Consider the following 14621-nt stretch of genomic DNA (forward strand, 5'->3'; position numbering starts at 1 on the left):
AGCAGAGCGGGCGTTATACATATATTACACATATACGGGATCACATGAGGATCGGAGGTCGCAGGGAGGTCAGGACTAGTGATGAGTGAACATTCAGCATGTGACTCCCGGTGGCTGGAGAATATGGATGTCGCCCCAGGGAGTCCTGGAAACCATATATACAGCCTATGGCGGCATCCATATTCTCCAGCCATCGGGAGTCACATGCTGAATAATCACTCATCACTAGTCCTGATACCTGAACAGGAGGACCTTACAGTTAACAGAACTTTGAATTCAGCTCTGGAGGTTCTGTACCCCAAGAAATGAAACAAAACACTGTCACATATTCTGTGTCCATGGAGAACGTCAGAAGTAAAATAATAATATTGATAATCATGTAATGTATACATAGGGAAAAGGGAAACTGAAAACTTACTGGCTGAAGAGCAAAGCCGGCTTCCAAATGCCTCTACCGGACTTACCGGATGTCACCGACGATTCCTTCTGTGGGTCATATGAGGTATGTAATCCTATACATCAACCTATATACCAGCTGTACATATATAACTATAAACAGGAGATCCCCAGGTTATACCTGCTGTACACATATAATTATATACAGTATATACCCAGGTTATACCAGCTGTACATATATAATTATATACAGGAGATCCCCAGGTTATACCAGCTGTACATATATAATTATATAAGGAGATACCCAGGTTATACCAGCTGTACATATATACAGGAGATCCCCAGGTTATAGCAGCTGTACATATATAATTATATACAGGAGATCCCCAGGTTATAGCAGCTGTACATATATAATTATATACAGGAGATACCCAGGTTATAGCAGCTGTACATATATCACTATATACAGGAGATACCCAGGTTATACCAGCTGTACATATATAACTATATACAGGAGAACCCCAGGTTATACCAGCTGTACATATATAATTATATACAGGAGATACCCAGGTTATACCAGCTGTACATATATAATTATATACTGGATATACCCAGGTTATACCAGCTGTACATATATAATTATATACAGTATATACCCAGGTTATACCAGCTGTACATATATAATTATATAAGGAGATACCCAGGTTATACCAGCTGTACATATATACAGGAGATCCCCAGGTTATAGCAGCTGTACATATATAATTATATACAGGAGATCCCCAGGTTATAGCAGCTGTACATATATAATTATATACAGGAGATCCCCAGGTTATACCTGCTGTACATATATAATTATATACAGGAGATACCCAGGTTATACCAGCTGTACATATATAGTTATATACAGGAGATACCCAGGTTATACCAGCTGTACATATATAATTATATACAGGAGATCCCCAGGTTATACCAGCTGTACATATATAATTATATACAGTATATACCCAGGTTATACCAGCTGTACACATATAATTATATACAGGAGGTCCCCAGGTTATACCAGCTGTACATATATAATTATATACAGGAGATCCCCAGGTTATAGCAGCTGTACATATATAATTATATACAGTATATACCCAGGTTATACCAGCTGTACATATATAATTATATACAGGAGATCCCCAGGTTATAGCAGCTGTACATATATAATTATATACAGGAGATCCCCAGGTTATACCTGCTGTACATATATAATTATATACAGGAGATACCCAGGTTATACCAGCTGTACATATATAGTTATATACAGGAGATCCCCAGGTTATACCTGCTGTACATATATAATTATATACAGGAGATACCCAGGTTATACCAGCTGTACATATATAATTATATACAGGAGATCCCAAGGTTATACCAGCTGTACATATATAATTATATACAGGAGATCCCCAGGTTATACCAGCTGTACACATATAATTATATACAGGAGATACCCAGGTTATACCAGCTGTACATATATAATTATATACAGGAGATAGCCAGGTTATACCAGCTGTACATATATAATTATATAGAGGAGATACCCAGGTTATACCAGCTGTACATATATAATTATATACAGGAGATCCCCAGGTTATATCAGTTGTACATATATAATTATATACAGGAGGTCCCCAGGTTATACCAGCTGTACATATATAACTATATAGAGGAGATCCCCAGGTTATACCAGCTGTACATATATAATTATATACAGGAGATCCCCAGGTTATACCAGCCGTACATATATAATTATATACAGGAGATCCCCAGGTTATACCAGCTGTACATATATAATTATATACAGGAGGTCCCCGGGTTATACCAGCTGTACATATATAATTGTATACAGGAGATACCCAGGTTATACCAGCTGTACATATATAATTATATACAGGAGATCCCAAGGTTATACCAGCTGTACATATATAATTATATACAGGAGATCCCAAGGTTATACCAGCTGTACATATATAATTATATACAGGAGATCCCAAGGTTATACCAGCTGTACATATATAATTATATACAGGAGATCCTCAGGTTATACCAGCTGTACATATATAATTATATACAGGAGATCCCCAGGTTATACCAGCTGTACACATATAATTATATACAGGAGATACCCAGGTTATACCAGCTGTACATATATAATTATAGTTTAGAAGAGATAGGGGTGCACAGCAGGAATATTTGGTGCTATTTGCGGACGGATATTTTATCCAAACATAATCCAATAGAAGAAATCCGAAGCACTCGTTTTTCATATGCAAAAAGTGTTCATAAGTTTATTAATAGCGTGCGAAGGGTAAGGCCAGGAAAATAACAATGCTCGCTATTAAAGCAAGACAATTAATGGTTTATGGTTTGTAGCGACTGTGGACGTTTCGATCCTATCCAGGACCTTTATCAACGGCGCTGTGGTATGTTCTGATGGGGAGCGCTCCTGGCGCTATCCTGGGGCGTGTCAAGCGCTTGACACGCCCCAGTATACCAGTATGCCCTATATCACATAGGCATTGTACCATCCTGTGTTATTATAATGTATTACTTCTATCTCTTTATTACAGACAGAGGAGATGAGTGTGCAGTGAATAGGCAGCGCAGGGGATGACAGTGCCATCTTGTGGTCGGATCTGGTGATGTTCGGCTCCTCTGACTCCTGGTTCCTGTTTTCCAGTCTTCATATAATTACATGGCGAGTTCTCCCACCGCTCTCTCCAAGTATAGAACACCAATAGTATAACGCCCAGCAACGTCCAGAACAGGAGAAGTGGTACTGTGCACTGTATATATACTGAGGGTTACACCCAGCATACAGGACAGGAGAAGTGGTACTGTGCACTGTATATATATATACTGAGGGTTACACCCAGCATACAGGACAGGAGAAGTGGTACTGTGCACTGTATATATATATACTGAGGGTTACACCCAGCATACAGGACAGGAGAAGTGGTACTGTGCACTGTATATATACACTAAGGATTACACCCAGCATACAGGACAGGAGAAGTGGTACTGTGCACTGTATATATATATACTGAGGGTTACACCCAGCATACAGGACAGGAGAAGTGGTACTGTGCACTGTATATATACTGAGGATTACACCCAGCATACAGAACAGGAGAAGTGGTACTGTGCACTGTATATATATACTGAGGATTACACCCAGCATACAGGACAGGAGAAGTGGTACTGTGCACTGTATATATATATACTGAGGATTACACCCAGCATACAGGACAGGAGAAGTGGTACTGTGCACTGTATATATATATACTGAGGATTACACCCAGCATACAGGACAGGAGAAGTGGTACTGTGCACTGTATATATACTGAGGATTACACCCAGCATACAGAACAGGAGAAGTGGTACTGTGCACTGTATATATACTGAGGATTACACCCAGCATACAGGACAGGAGAAGTGGTACTGTGCACTGTATATATATACTGAGGATTACACCCAGCATACAGGACAGGAAAAGTGGTACTGTGCACTGTATATATACTGAGGGTTACACCCAGCATACAGGACAGGAGAAGTGGTACTGTGCACTATATATATATACTGAGGATTACACCCAGCATACAGGACAGGAGAAGTGGTACTGTGCACTGTATATATAATGAGGATTACACCCAGCATACAGGACAGGAGAAGTGGTACTGTGCACTGTATATATATACTGAGGATTACACCCAGCATACAGGACAGGAGAAGTGGTACTGTGCACTGTATATATATATACCGAGGATTACACCCAGCATACAGGACAGGAGAAGTGGTACTGTGCACTGTATATATAATGAGGATTACACCCAGCATACAGGACAGGAGAAGTGGTACTGTGCACTGTATATATATATATACTGAGGATTACACCCAGCATACAGGACAGGAGAAGTGGTACTGTGCACTGTATATATACTGAGGATTACGGCTGCACTTTATGCAGTGTGCATTGCCTACATTTCTTTGGGATCCCCTGACATGTCAGTTTTCTGCGGCCGCAATTCAATGAATTGCAGCCATAGGAAACCCTGTCAGTTCACACAATGATGCAAGCTGCTCCAGCCGCTTGCTTCATTGTGCGCTATGGGGAGTCCTGATGCGGGGGCGCGCATCACCCGGCCGGTACTTAAGTACCGGCCAGGATGATCCAGGCAGAGACCGGCCGTTCCGTGACCCGGCTGGGGTCACGGAACGGCCGGTCTCTTACCCCGTGTGAACATAGCCTAAGGGAAGTGGTACTGTGCACTGTCCATATACAGGTAATAATACCTCTTTCCCCCACAATACAGCTGGATAGGAAGCCAAATGTTCTAGAATTCTCCGGAATATTCTGTTTCCTGATGTCCGTTATCAGGTTATGATGTTTTAGGTATTTTTTAAATAAATGTCAACTTTTTGAGCTTCTTGTCCTTAGTTATTTGCTGTCAGGTGGAGGATTAGAAATTAACCCAGCCGCCCCCAAGAGAACAGATCCCGGTGATCTGGGGGGGGGGATCCCAGTGATTGGGGGGTGGGGGGGGATCCCAGTGATTGGGGGGTAGGGGGGGATCCCAGTGATCTGGTGGTGGTTGTGGGGTCCTGGAGACTGTACCACCAAAATCATCCAGCACAAGTCCGATGCCAATGTAACATCTGGCGCCTCCTACCTTTTCTATCCACTTGCCTATTGGAGGATCCGGCTCATCAGACAGAACTTTGCCTCATTTCTAACTTGTTGTAATGAGATTTCAGGACAGAGCGGCCGGTAACAAAGGTCTTTTATGTATTTTTTGTCTTTTTTTCTCACACACTAAAAATAAGCGATACAAAGATGAAACATATATACATGATAATGCACCATTGTGAATCAGCAAGTAACGCAGCATCTTAAAGGGGTCCTCTGCCTCCACATAGTTACTGCTCAGTCACTGTATAAGGAAACATCCAGCAGCTTCCTCATAGATTCTATGGGATCCCTGCCATTCCAAGACCTCGGCTCGCTGTCAGTGAATGGAATCATTCCTGTTTATATCCAATACGACCACAGGAGTCCACATGTCGCTGATGGCTGGGAGTGAAGTGGTGGTTTGCATCAGAAACGCATGGACTCTGGACCCTGTGCCTCGTGCAGTGATGGACTATAAAGGGAATCTGTCAGCTCCCGGGCCCTACCTGAGGTGCTGACCATGTGCTGTAGCTGGCAGTCCCCTGGAGCTCTATCTGAGGTGCTGACCATGTGCTGTAGCTGGCAGTCCCCCGGGGTCCTCTCTGAGGTGGTGACCATGTGCTGTAGCTGGCAGTCCCCTGGGGCCCTACCTGAGGTGCTGACCATGTGCTGTAGCTGGCAGTCCCCTGGGGCCCTATCTGAGGTGCTGACCATGTGCTGTAGCTGGCAGTCCCCTGGGGCCCTACCTGAGGTGCTGACCACGTGCTGTAGCTGGCAGTCCCCTGGGGCCCTACCTGAGGTGCTGACCATGTGCTGTAGCTGGCAGTCCCCTGGGGTCCTCTCTGAGGTGCTGACCATGTGCTGTAGCTGGCAGTCCCCTGGGGTCCTCTCTGAGGTGCTGACCACGTGCTGTAGCTGGCAGTCCCCTGGGGCTCTATCTGAGGTGGTGACCATGTGCTGTAGCTGGCAGTCCCCTGGGGCCCTACCTGAGGTGCTGACCATGTGCTGTAGCTGGCAGTCCCCTGGGGCTCTATCTGAGGTGCTGACCATGTGCTGTAGCTGGCAGTCCCCTGGGGCGGGAAGAAGAGGGAGGAGGAAGGGGGGGGGGTGAGGTTGCCTGAGTGAAGCACAAACAATGAGCCACAACTCCTCTTTGACTCTTCATTACAGTAACAGACATGAGGTAGAGCACACTGTCAGCGCCTCAGCTACAGCACACCGTCAGCGCCTCAGCTACAGCACACCGTCAGCGCCTCAGCTACAGCACACCGTCAGCGCCTCAGCTACAGCACACCGTCAGCGCCTCAGCTACAGCACACCGTCAGCGCCTCAGCTACAGCACACCGTCAGCGCCTCAGCTACAGCACACTGTCACTGTTCCCTGAAGGTTTGTTACAATGTATCAGTCTGCAGGTGACATAATATGAGGTCTCTGGAGACTTTTTGGGGCGCAAACCAGAATGTTTCCTTTCACTGACAGCAAGGAGAGATATTGATAATGGTGACAAATCTATTAGAACGTTGCAGAATGTTGCATAATACAATGATAAAGCGTCATTTACAGAAGATGGAAACTTCCTTTAAGTTATTAAGAGTCCATCATATAGGTGACATATAGTATAGAGCGTCCTTCAGCTTCGGCTCTGTACAGCGAGGCCGGTCGGAGACCACCATATTCCTGAGGGTGTATGTGACTGTAGGCAGTGTAGTGTCCATAGGATGCCCCCCAGGACGTCACTGGGAGGGTGGTCCGGGTTAGGTGAGTATCCTGCAGATCCCCATAGTCAGGAGTAGATGGTGGACGATGGCTGAGGAGGGAAGAGCAGAGGTTATGGATACAATAGGGAGCAGCAGTGTTATATAGGAAACAAGTATCTTCTGATCTGTTCCTGGGAAAGCTGGATGACTGGCAATAAGACACATAACAGCGTCCAGGGGGGGGGGGGGGGGGGGGGGGGGGGGGGGGGGGGGGGTTCCACTGCAGCTATTCTTTCTAATCAACTGGTGTCAGAAAGTTATACAGATTTGTAATTTACTTATATTTAAAAATATCCAGTCTACCAGTACTTATCAGCTGCTGTATGTCCTGCAGGAAGTGGTGTATTCTCTCTAGTCTGACACAGTGCTCTCTGCTGCCACCTCTGTTCATGTCAGGAACTGTCCAGAGCAGGAGAGGTTTTCTATGGGGATTTGCTGCTGCTCTGGACAGTTCCTGGCATGGACAGAGGTGGCAGCAGAGAGCACTGTGTCAGAAAAACAAAACTCTGGAGTACCCCATTAAAAGAGGACACGGAGCAATGAATACAATTTTAAGTTTAAGGGACTATAGTACAAATTTGGGGTCCCAGCTTTACCATCTGTCCTGAGCTGAGCTGCCAACGGGGCCACGGTGATCCAGGGTCTGGGACCTAAAGCCTCCTGCTTTCCCAGATACAGTCCTGGACCAATGCTGCCTGTCACCCGGAACATACAAGGTGGTCGCCAGCAAAGTAACCATCACAGCGCAGGACCCTGCAAACAGCCCCTCATATCTCAGCTTCCTCATCCATTCCAGAACATTACCTGGGAGGCCGGGGTAGCTGGAGGAGGCCGAACCTAAAGGCAAGGACAAAGAATAAGATTGGGAAAATTGGGCAATGAAGAGTGTTTAGATTGTTAGCTCTGTGGGATACTGCCCATCAGTCTGCAGCCCTGGGCCGTCACCCACATCCCATATGACAGGTCACAGGATCCAACTAATCCAATGAGAAGATGCAATCTTGTCTGTGCTACTTGTTTGCAATGAGATACACAGAGAGCGGTAATATAAGCGTGCATAGAATGGCAGCACACTGCATAGGACACCATGTGCCGCCATATAGTGTCTGTGCCGCCTGCATCAGCCCTAGTGTGATCACACTATGTACCATGGTCTGTATGTAAGCTCAGACTCCATAGTATACAGCTGTAGTCCCGCACTATAGTGCACTCTGTGGCCTTATATCTCCTTACATACAGAGTCCAGTGGAGCTGATAGTGTTTTCTCTGGTGGATTTGTACATAATAGTAAGTAAAATAAAAGGCTAAAGGGATCATTTAAATAAAATCTGTTAAATCAACTCCTGCCCAAATTTCAAGTCATCCAGGACTTATCAGCTGCTGTATGTCCTGCAGGAAGTGGTGTATTCTTTCCAGTGTGGAGAGCAGGATATGTTTTTTTATGGAGAATAGCTGCTGCTCTGGACAGTTCCTGACATAGACAGAGGTGGCAGCAGAGAGCACTGTGTCAGACTGGAGAGAATACACCACTTCCTGCAGGACATACAGCAGCTGGTAAGTACTGGAAGACTGGAGATTTTTTAAAAGAAGTAAATTACAAATCTCTTTCACTTTCTGGCACCAGTTGATTTAAAAAAATTTCTGGGGTGAACTATCCCTTTAATAGTCGTAGGGATCGGTCCTTCGGTCTGGGATACGTACTCTGCAGTCTGAATTCCGCCACCAAGACGCCTCCCGTCTGCTCTTTCTGCTGTCTCCGCTTCCCGCATGACTGTCGATATAGAAAACAGTAGAGAAAATTCCAGGGATGTGAGATAATAAAGCTGTGATTATTATGGATAATTGTTATAGTATATACAGTATATAGTGTATATATTCTGTACATGAGCAGGTTGCTGAATCTGCTGTTATTACGCCGGGTCTGTACACTGTGTATATCATGTCCTGGGGTGAATGTGAAGGTGCCGGGGGTCTTTTTGGATTATCATGACGAGTAATGAAGCATCATGGGATATAACTAAAAGACAAAAGGATTCCTCTATCTTCATTCTAGAAAATTCCAAGCAGAATCATTGTCTGCCCCTCACCTGCCTGTTACTACTGCAATATACTGCCCTGACCAGGCGGTACACGGATGATCCCTACTACTCACCACAGGGCAGGAGAACTTCTCACTGTCACACAGATACGTCTCACAGTGCAGCCAAACCTTGGATAACTTGGGAACGTTCTGGAAGCGAAAGGCATTAAACTGGAAAGTGGCCCGACTGTTCTTCCCATTTTCATGCACTATAATCGTCTCATCTGATGGACAACTGCAAACATGGAGGGCAGTATTATAGTAGTTATATTCCTGTATATAGGAGCAGTATTATAGTAGTTATATTCTTGTATATAGGAGCAGTATTATAGTAGTTATATTCTTGTATATAGGAGCAGTATTATAGTAGTTATATTCCTGTATATAGGAGCAGTATTATAGTAGTTATATTCTTGTATATAGGAGCAGTATTATAGTAGTTATATTCCTGTATATAGGAGCAGTATAATAGTAGTTATATTCCTGTATATAGAAGCAGTATTATAGTAGTTATAGTAGTAGTTATATAGGAGCAGTATTATAGTAGTTATATTCCTGTATATAGGAGCAGTATTATAGTAGTTATATTCTTGTATATAGGAGCAGTATTATAGTAGTTATATTCCTGTATATAGGAGCAGTATTATAGTAGTTATATTCTTGTATATAGGAGCAGTATTATAGTAGTTATATTCTTGTATATAGGAGCAGTATTATAGTAGTTATATTCCTGTATATAGGAGCAGTATTATAGTAGTTATATTCCTGTATATAGGGGCAGTATTATAGTAGTTATATTCCTGTATATAGGAGCAGTATTATAGTAGGTATATTCCTGTATATAGGAGCAGTATTATAGTAGTTATATTCCTGTATATAGGAGCAGTATTATAGTAGTTATATTCCTGTATATAGGGGGCAGTATTATAGTAGTTATATTCCTGTATATAGGGGCAGTATTATAGTAGGTATATTCCTGTATATAGGAGCAGTATTATAGTAGTTATATTCCTGTATATAGGAGCAGTATTATAGTAGTTATATTCTTGTATATAGGAGCAGTATTATAGTAGTTATATTCCTGTATATAGGGGGCAGTATTATAGTAGTTATATTCCTGTATATAAGGGGCAGTATTACAGTAGTTATATTCTTGTATATAGGAGCAGTATTATAGTAGTATATTCCTGTATATAGGAGCAGTATTATAGTAGTTATATTCCTGTATATAGGAGGCAGAATTATAGCTGGTATATTCTTGTATTTGGAAGTACACACTATACTCTATAATGGTCGTCTTACCCCTTACTTATTAGTTGCCACTGAATGTGATAAGCATAATCTGGAGACGGGGTGGCCCAGCAATAGTTCAGTACGACCTTAAACCTGAATGACATAAATAGAAAGGTTACTAAATAAATTGCTGCTTTTAACAAATGAGAACAATTTTACAAGGAAGGTATACTATTCCCCACTTACCATTTGTAGACACATCTTCTTGTAGTTTCTGGCACTATAATACCACCACACCAATATATATATAATGGCAAAATAAATCTGCCATACTCTATACTGCTATACTAGATATAGTACCACATAGCATCTAAATATTAGTGTCCAAACAACGCTCTCTTACATATTACACATAATACTGCCCTATGGTTCCCATATGATTTATCATCATGCATTTCTATATAACACTGGATAGCCTGAGCGTGGTTCTTAGGTTCCTGTACTTGGAGGGGCTTAGAAGACAAAAGCCATGGGGAACTACTCAATCTGCCGCCCCATAGAACCAGCCTTACCCACAATGCACTGATTGTGAGGCTTTCCTGACCCACTTTGACATTACTATGACGTTATTTCATACAGTTCTGACCATTTTTACATTTTTGATCTTTTTGTACCTGCTGCTAATTCCTTTGGCTTCAACCCCGGCAAATACATCTGATCCGATGTCTGACGTTTCCACCACAAATGGAGCTTCTTTTTGGCTGGAAAACTTGGCATTCTTTCCAGATGCAAAAGAAAAACCAAAAAAAAAAGCAACAAAAACAACCAAGAACACAAAGACAAATCGAAATCAATGAAATTATCTCCAGTGTAGAATACTGAGATCTGCTAATACATGATTGCCATACAATGAGACATAGCAGAGACGGACAATGATGCGGGAAACAGGTTTATTATATTATATAATGGAGTTAAAGGGCATTTTCACTTTTTTATAGTGTGTTCCAACATTAAAAACTTTTCACTCTGATACATAATTGTATCTACACTTTGACTTTTTGTCATCATTTTCTTTCAGCCACTTTGAACTTCTTTGACATACCCAATAATCAGATTGTAACAACATTTAAAAAAAAAAAAAATAAGCAATATTTCAAATAGTCTCAAAATTTTCCCACAAAGACTTATGTGTCTCCATGGTAACAGACTACAGATTTGTCCTGTGTAGTCAGATCCTGCAGTCAGACTTCCATGTACATGTAGGAATTATGTCTACTCTGCACGTCTCCTCTTACCTGCCGCGGTTACGTTCCTCCTCTTTCGAGACACTGTACATAAAACTTTTTGGGCAGGTGTAAAAAGTGACTAAAAAAATATAACAGATACAGAGTAATCCTTTACTCCCTTTACATATCTCCCAGACAGACTACTGTGAAGGTCCCCAGGACTGTTCACTGTAGTTCATAGAAATACCTACAGAAAGAAGATGTAAGGCAAGTGAAATGGACTGGATGGAAATATTCGGATCTTCCAGAATATTTTAATCTTCTGAGAATTTTTCAAAAACTTGGACGTGATGGTTTAGCTGTCTAGAATTGGATGAATGATTTGTTTTAAAACAGCATTCCCGCAGGTTGTGTGTGGTATTGCATCTAATAACATCCCAGGACCGACCTATTGACAAATGAGATGCTGATTTTGGAAACTCAAGAACAGGTGTTCTTGAAAGAATGCATTACATGGTGCCCAATGCAATGGACTGTGTATGTAATATATGGATGTGCTGACTCCTATAGCAAAAGAGACTCTCTTTATAGGTTCCAAACCAAGGACCACCAGCTGTCCTAATGTCCTAACAAGATACTGAAACATAGTTTTATAAACCACAAAGCCATTTATGAGCTAACACCAAGCACATGACATGGGAAAACCAGTGTAGCGGGGGGTGGTGAGGAGGGGGACGTTTGAAAGACTCACAGAGTAGAAATTGAGGGACAATGTGCTTTCAAATGATCCCGAGCTCCCATTCTTCACATGGACTGTGGCTACTCTAGAAGAAGGAAAAAAATATGTAAGACTGAAACATACATGAGTGGAATGCGCCTGGGGGATCGCTACTCAAAATGCGTCGGTAGCTGAGGTGCAAACTTACCTTTGGTCAAAGGCAGCATGGCTGACCAGGTAATTGGACTGGTAAGTGCAGGTAAAAGTGTAATTCACCGGCTGACTTTTGACGATCAAGGTGCTGTCATTGGAAACTATCGAGTTGTAAAAATGGTAGATTGGGTTCTTGAACTGGAGAAGAAATTCAAAGTCACCTACTGGCTCTCATCAATATACAGAAGATGAAAACAAATTTGAGAACTCTTGTCTTCCTTGCTATCATGTATAATGGTAGATAGAGTGTTCAACTGGTGCCAGAAAGTTATATAGTTATATATATATTTGTAATATAGTTATATATAGTTCTATATATATTTGTAATTTGCTTATTTTAAAACATCTCCACTCTTCCAGTATTTATCAGCTGCTGTATGTCCTGCATGAAGTGGTATATTCTCTCCAGTCTGACACAGTGCTCTCTGCTGCCACCTCTGTCCATGTCAGGAACTGTCCAGAGCAGGAGAGGTTTTCTATGGGGATTTCCTACTGCTCTGGACAGTTCCTGACATGGACAGAGGTGGCAGCAGAGAGCTCTGTGGCCATTGGCAGTGCATCGCTGTTACATATAGTCATGTGCGCCTGTCGGTATAAGGCTAAATTGATTGGCCGCCTACTCATTTGATCCAGATTCCGGAGATTTTGGTGTAGATTTGGTCATCTCTCTTCTCTACCTCTCCTTTGTATAGACCAGGAAAGTGCTGATTTATTAAAATCAAAGAAGTCTGACTTTAAGGATATGAAGATTCCCATCAAGCATTTTCCCCAAAAAATATTACTTACAAAATCTAAATTCAGAGCAATATTCCTAAAACATTGTATTCATTCACATCTGACATCAAATCAAATACCTTTATATTGGTGACTAACATTTTACTTTTGGCCACAAAACTCTATTCTAATCTCTGTCCTACACCCAGCGAAAAAGTTTAAATAACTATTTCAAATTTAGAACAAAAATTAATTTTAATAAAATCTAAAAAGAAAGGTAAAGCCTTACATCAGATTGTGTTCCACAGTAGGATTTATTCCGTGGAGATAAATCCGGAATAGTGAATTGATAATAACCATTATCGAGAACTCCGTTGTAACACACCCCGCCCAGAGCCAGCTGGTTAATCTCCCATCCGTACGGACATTCTGGAATTTTAGCCACAATAGATTTGGGATAACAATGAACAATAACCACATCTGGAAGAGGAAAAAGTGCAGAAAGTGAACTTATTGCCAATGTTGCAAAAAGTTACTTTTTTCTCATATTTCTTGATGTAAATAATTGGTTTTGTATTACAGGTAAAAAAAGGCGCAAAAATGTTATGTTCCAAAAATGATAAAACATATATTAAAATGGAATTAAAGACACTATTCTGAAGAAATGCAAACAGAAAAAATACAATAAATAAAAATAAAATATATAATCTAAACTATAAAATAAAAAACAAATATAAGTGTTGGTGAAAGAGGCCTAATGAATTCTTCCAACTTTTTAAATTCAATTTTTTTTTATTAATTTTGTTGTTTTTTACAGGATCAAAAAAGGTCAGTTTTTAAGCTAATGTTAAGGCTTCTGCTTTTAGAACATCTTAAATGGGTTGGAGCAAAAAAAAAAAAGTTTATAGTTTAAAGCCTAAACTTTGTCAGAATTACATGCAAAACTACATGAGATGCGTGCTGTATTTTAGCATGGAAGGGGCCAAAAATAGGCATGACATAAAAAAAAAAAAAAACATTAAAAAACTAATGCAATAAACAAGCCACATGTGACATCACTATGGGCCAAGGGGAGCAATAAAAAAAATGCAACCAACATGACATGAAACGTGTGTGAACTAGGCCTTAAGGCGGTTGGGTTACTTGCCTGCTTTATTGGGAACACATTTCCCTGCGGAGCCGGCGATCAGGATGGCTAATAATGTCAGAGTATAAAGCACCATGTCTTCCTAATCGATTTGCAAACCGATAATTTTATCAAACAAGACACCAGACAAAAAAACAAACAAACAGGGATCGGGAAGGTCTCACAACACAAGGGCCGACAGGTGGGATGTCTCCATTTTGTCTCTTTTATTCTGGTAAGAAGTCTAATGAATGAAGATAGAGAAAAAATACAAGACATTAAAACACCTCCCACCTATTTTTGTAAATTATACATTTTTTTTTTTATTAAATTTTTTTTTTTTTTTTTTTGGGGGGTGGAGGGTATACATTTAATACACTTCATTTCAATATTGTTAAAAACATTTATACTTTACTAAATTTAAAAAATATTGTTAT

General features: G+C 41.3%; 2 protein-coding genes across 2 annotated transcripts in view; one reads left to right on the forward strand and one right to left on the reverse strand.

Annotated features, from left to right (window-relative positions):
* The window catches only part of LOC138799957 (guanylate cyclase 2G-like), a 38506-nt gene extending 35465 nt beyond the window's left edge, over positions 1–3041 (forward strand). Inside the window, exons 21-22 of the mRNA XM_069981763.1 lie at positions 395–502; positions 3018–3041. Coding sequence (XP_069837864.1) covers positions 395–502; positions 3018–3041 — 132 coding nt within the window. The remainder of the gene's footprint in view (positions 1–394; positions 503–3017) is intronic.
* Positions 3042–6811: 3770 nt separating this feature from the next.
* Positions 6812–14281, reverse strand: TECTB (tectorin beta). Its single transcript, XM_069978818.1, has 10 exons — positions 14206–14281; positions 13348–13538; positions 12340–12482; positions 12165–12237; positions 10862–10965; positions 10257–10340; positions 9027–9189; positions 8576–8645; positions 7679–7711; positions 6812–6924 (listed from the first exon to the last, which is right to left on the reverse strand). Exons 1-10 carry the CDS (start codon positions 14279–14281, stop codon positions 6872–6874), a joined length of 990 nt encoding a protein of 329 aa, XP_069834919.1. The 3' UTR covers positions 6812–6871.
* Between the last annotated feature and the right edge of the window lie 340 nt (positions 14282–14621).

This window comes from Dendropsophus ebraccatus, chromosome 8 (genome assembly GCF_027789765.1).
Source record: "Dendropsophus ebraccatus isolate aDenEbr1 chromosome 8, aDenEbr1.pat, whole genome shotgun sequence".
Classification (NCBI taxonomy): domain Eukaryota; kingdom Metazoa; phylum Chordata; class Amphibia; order Anura; family Hylidae; genus Dendropsophus; species Dendropsophus ebraccatus.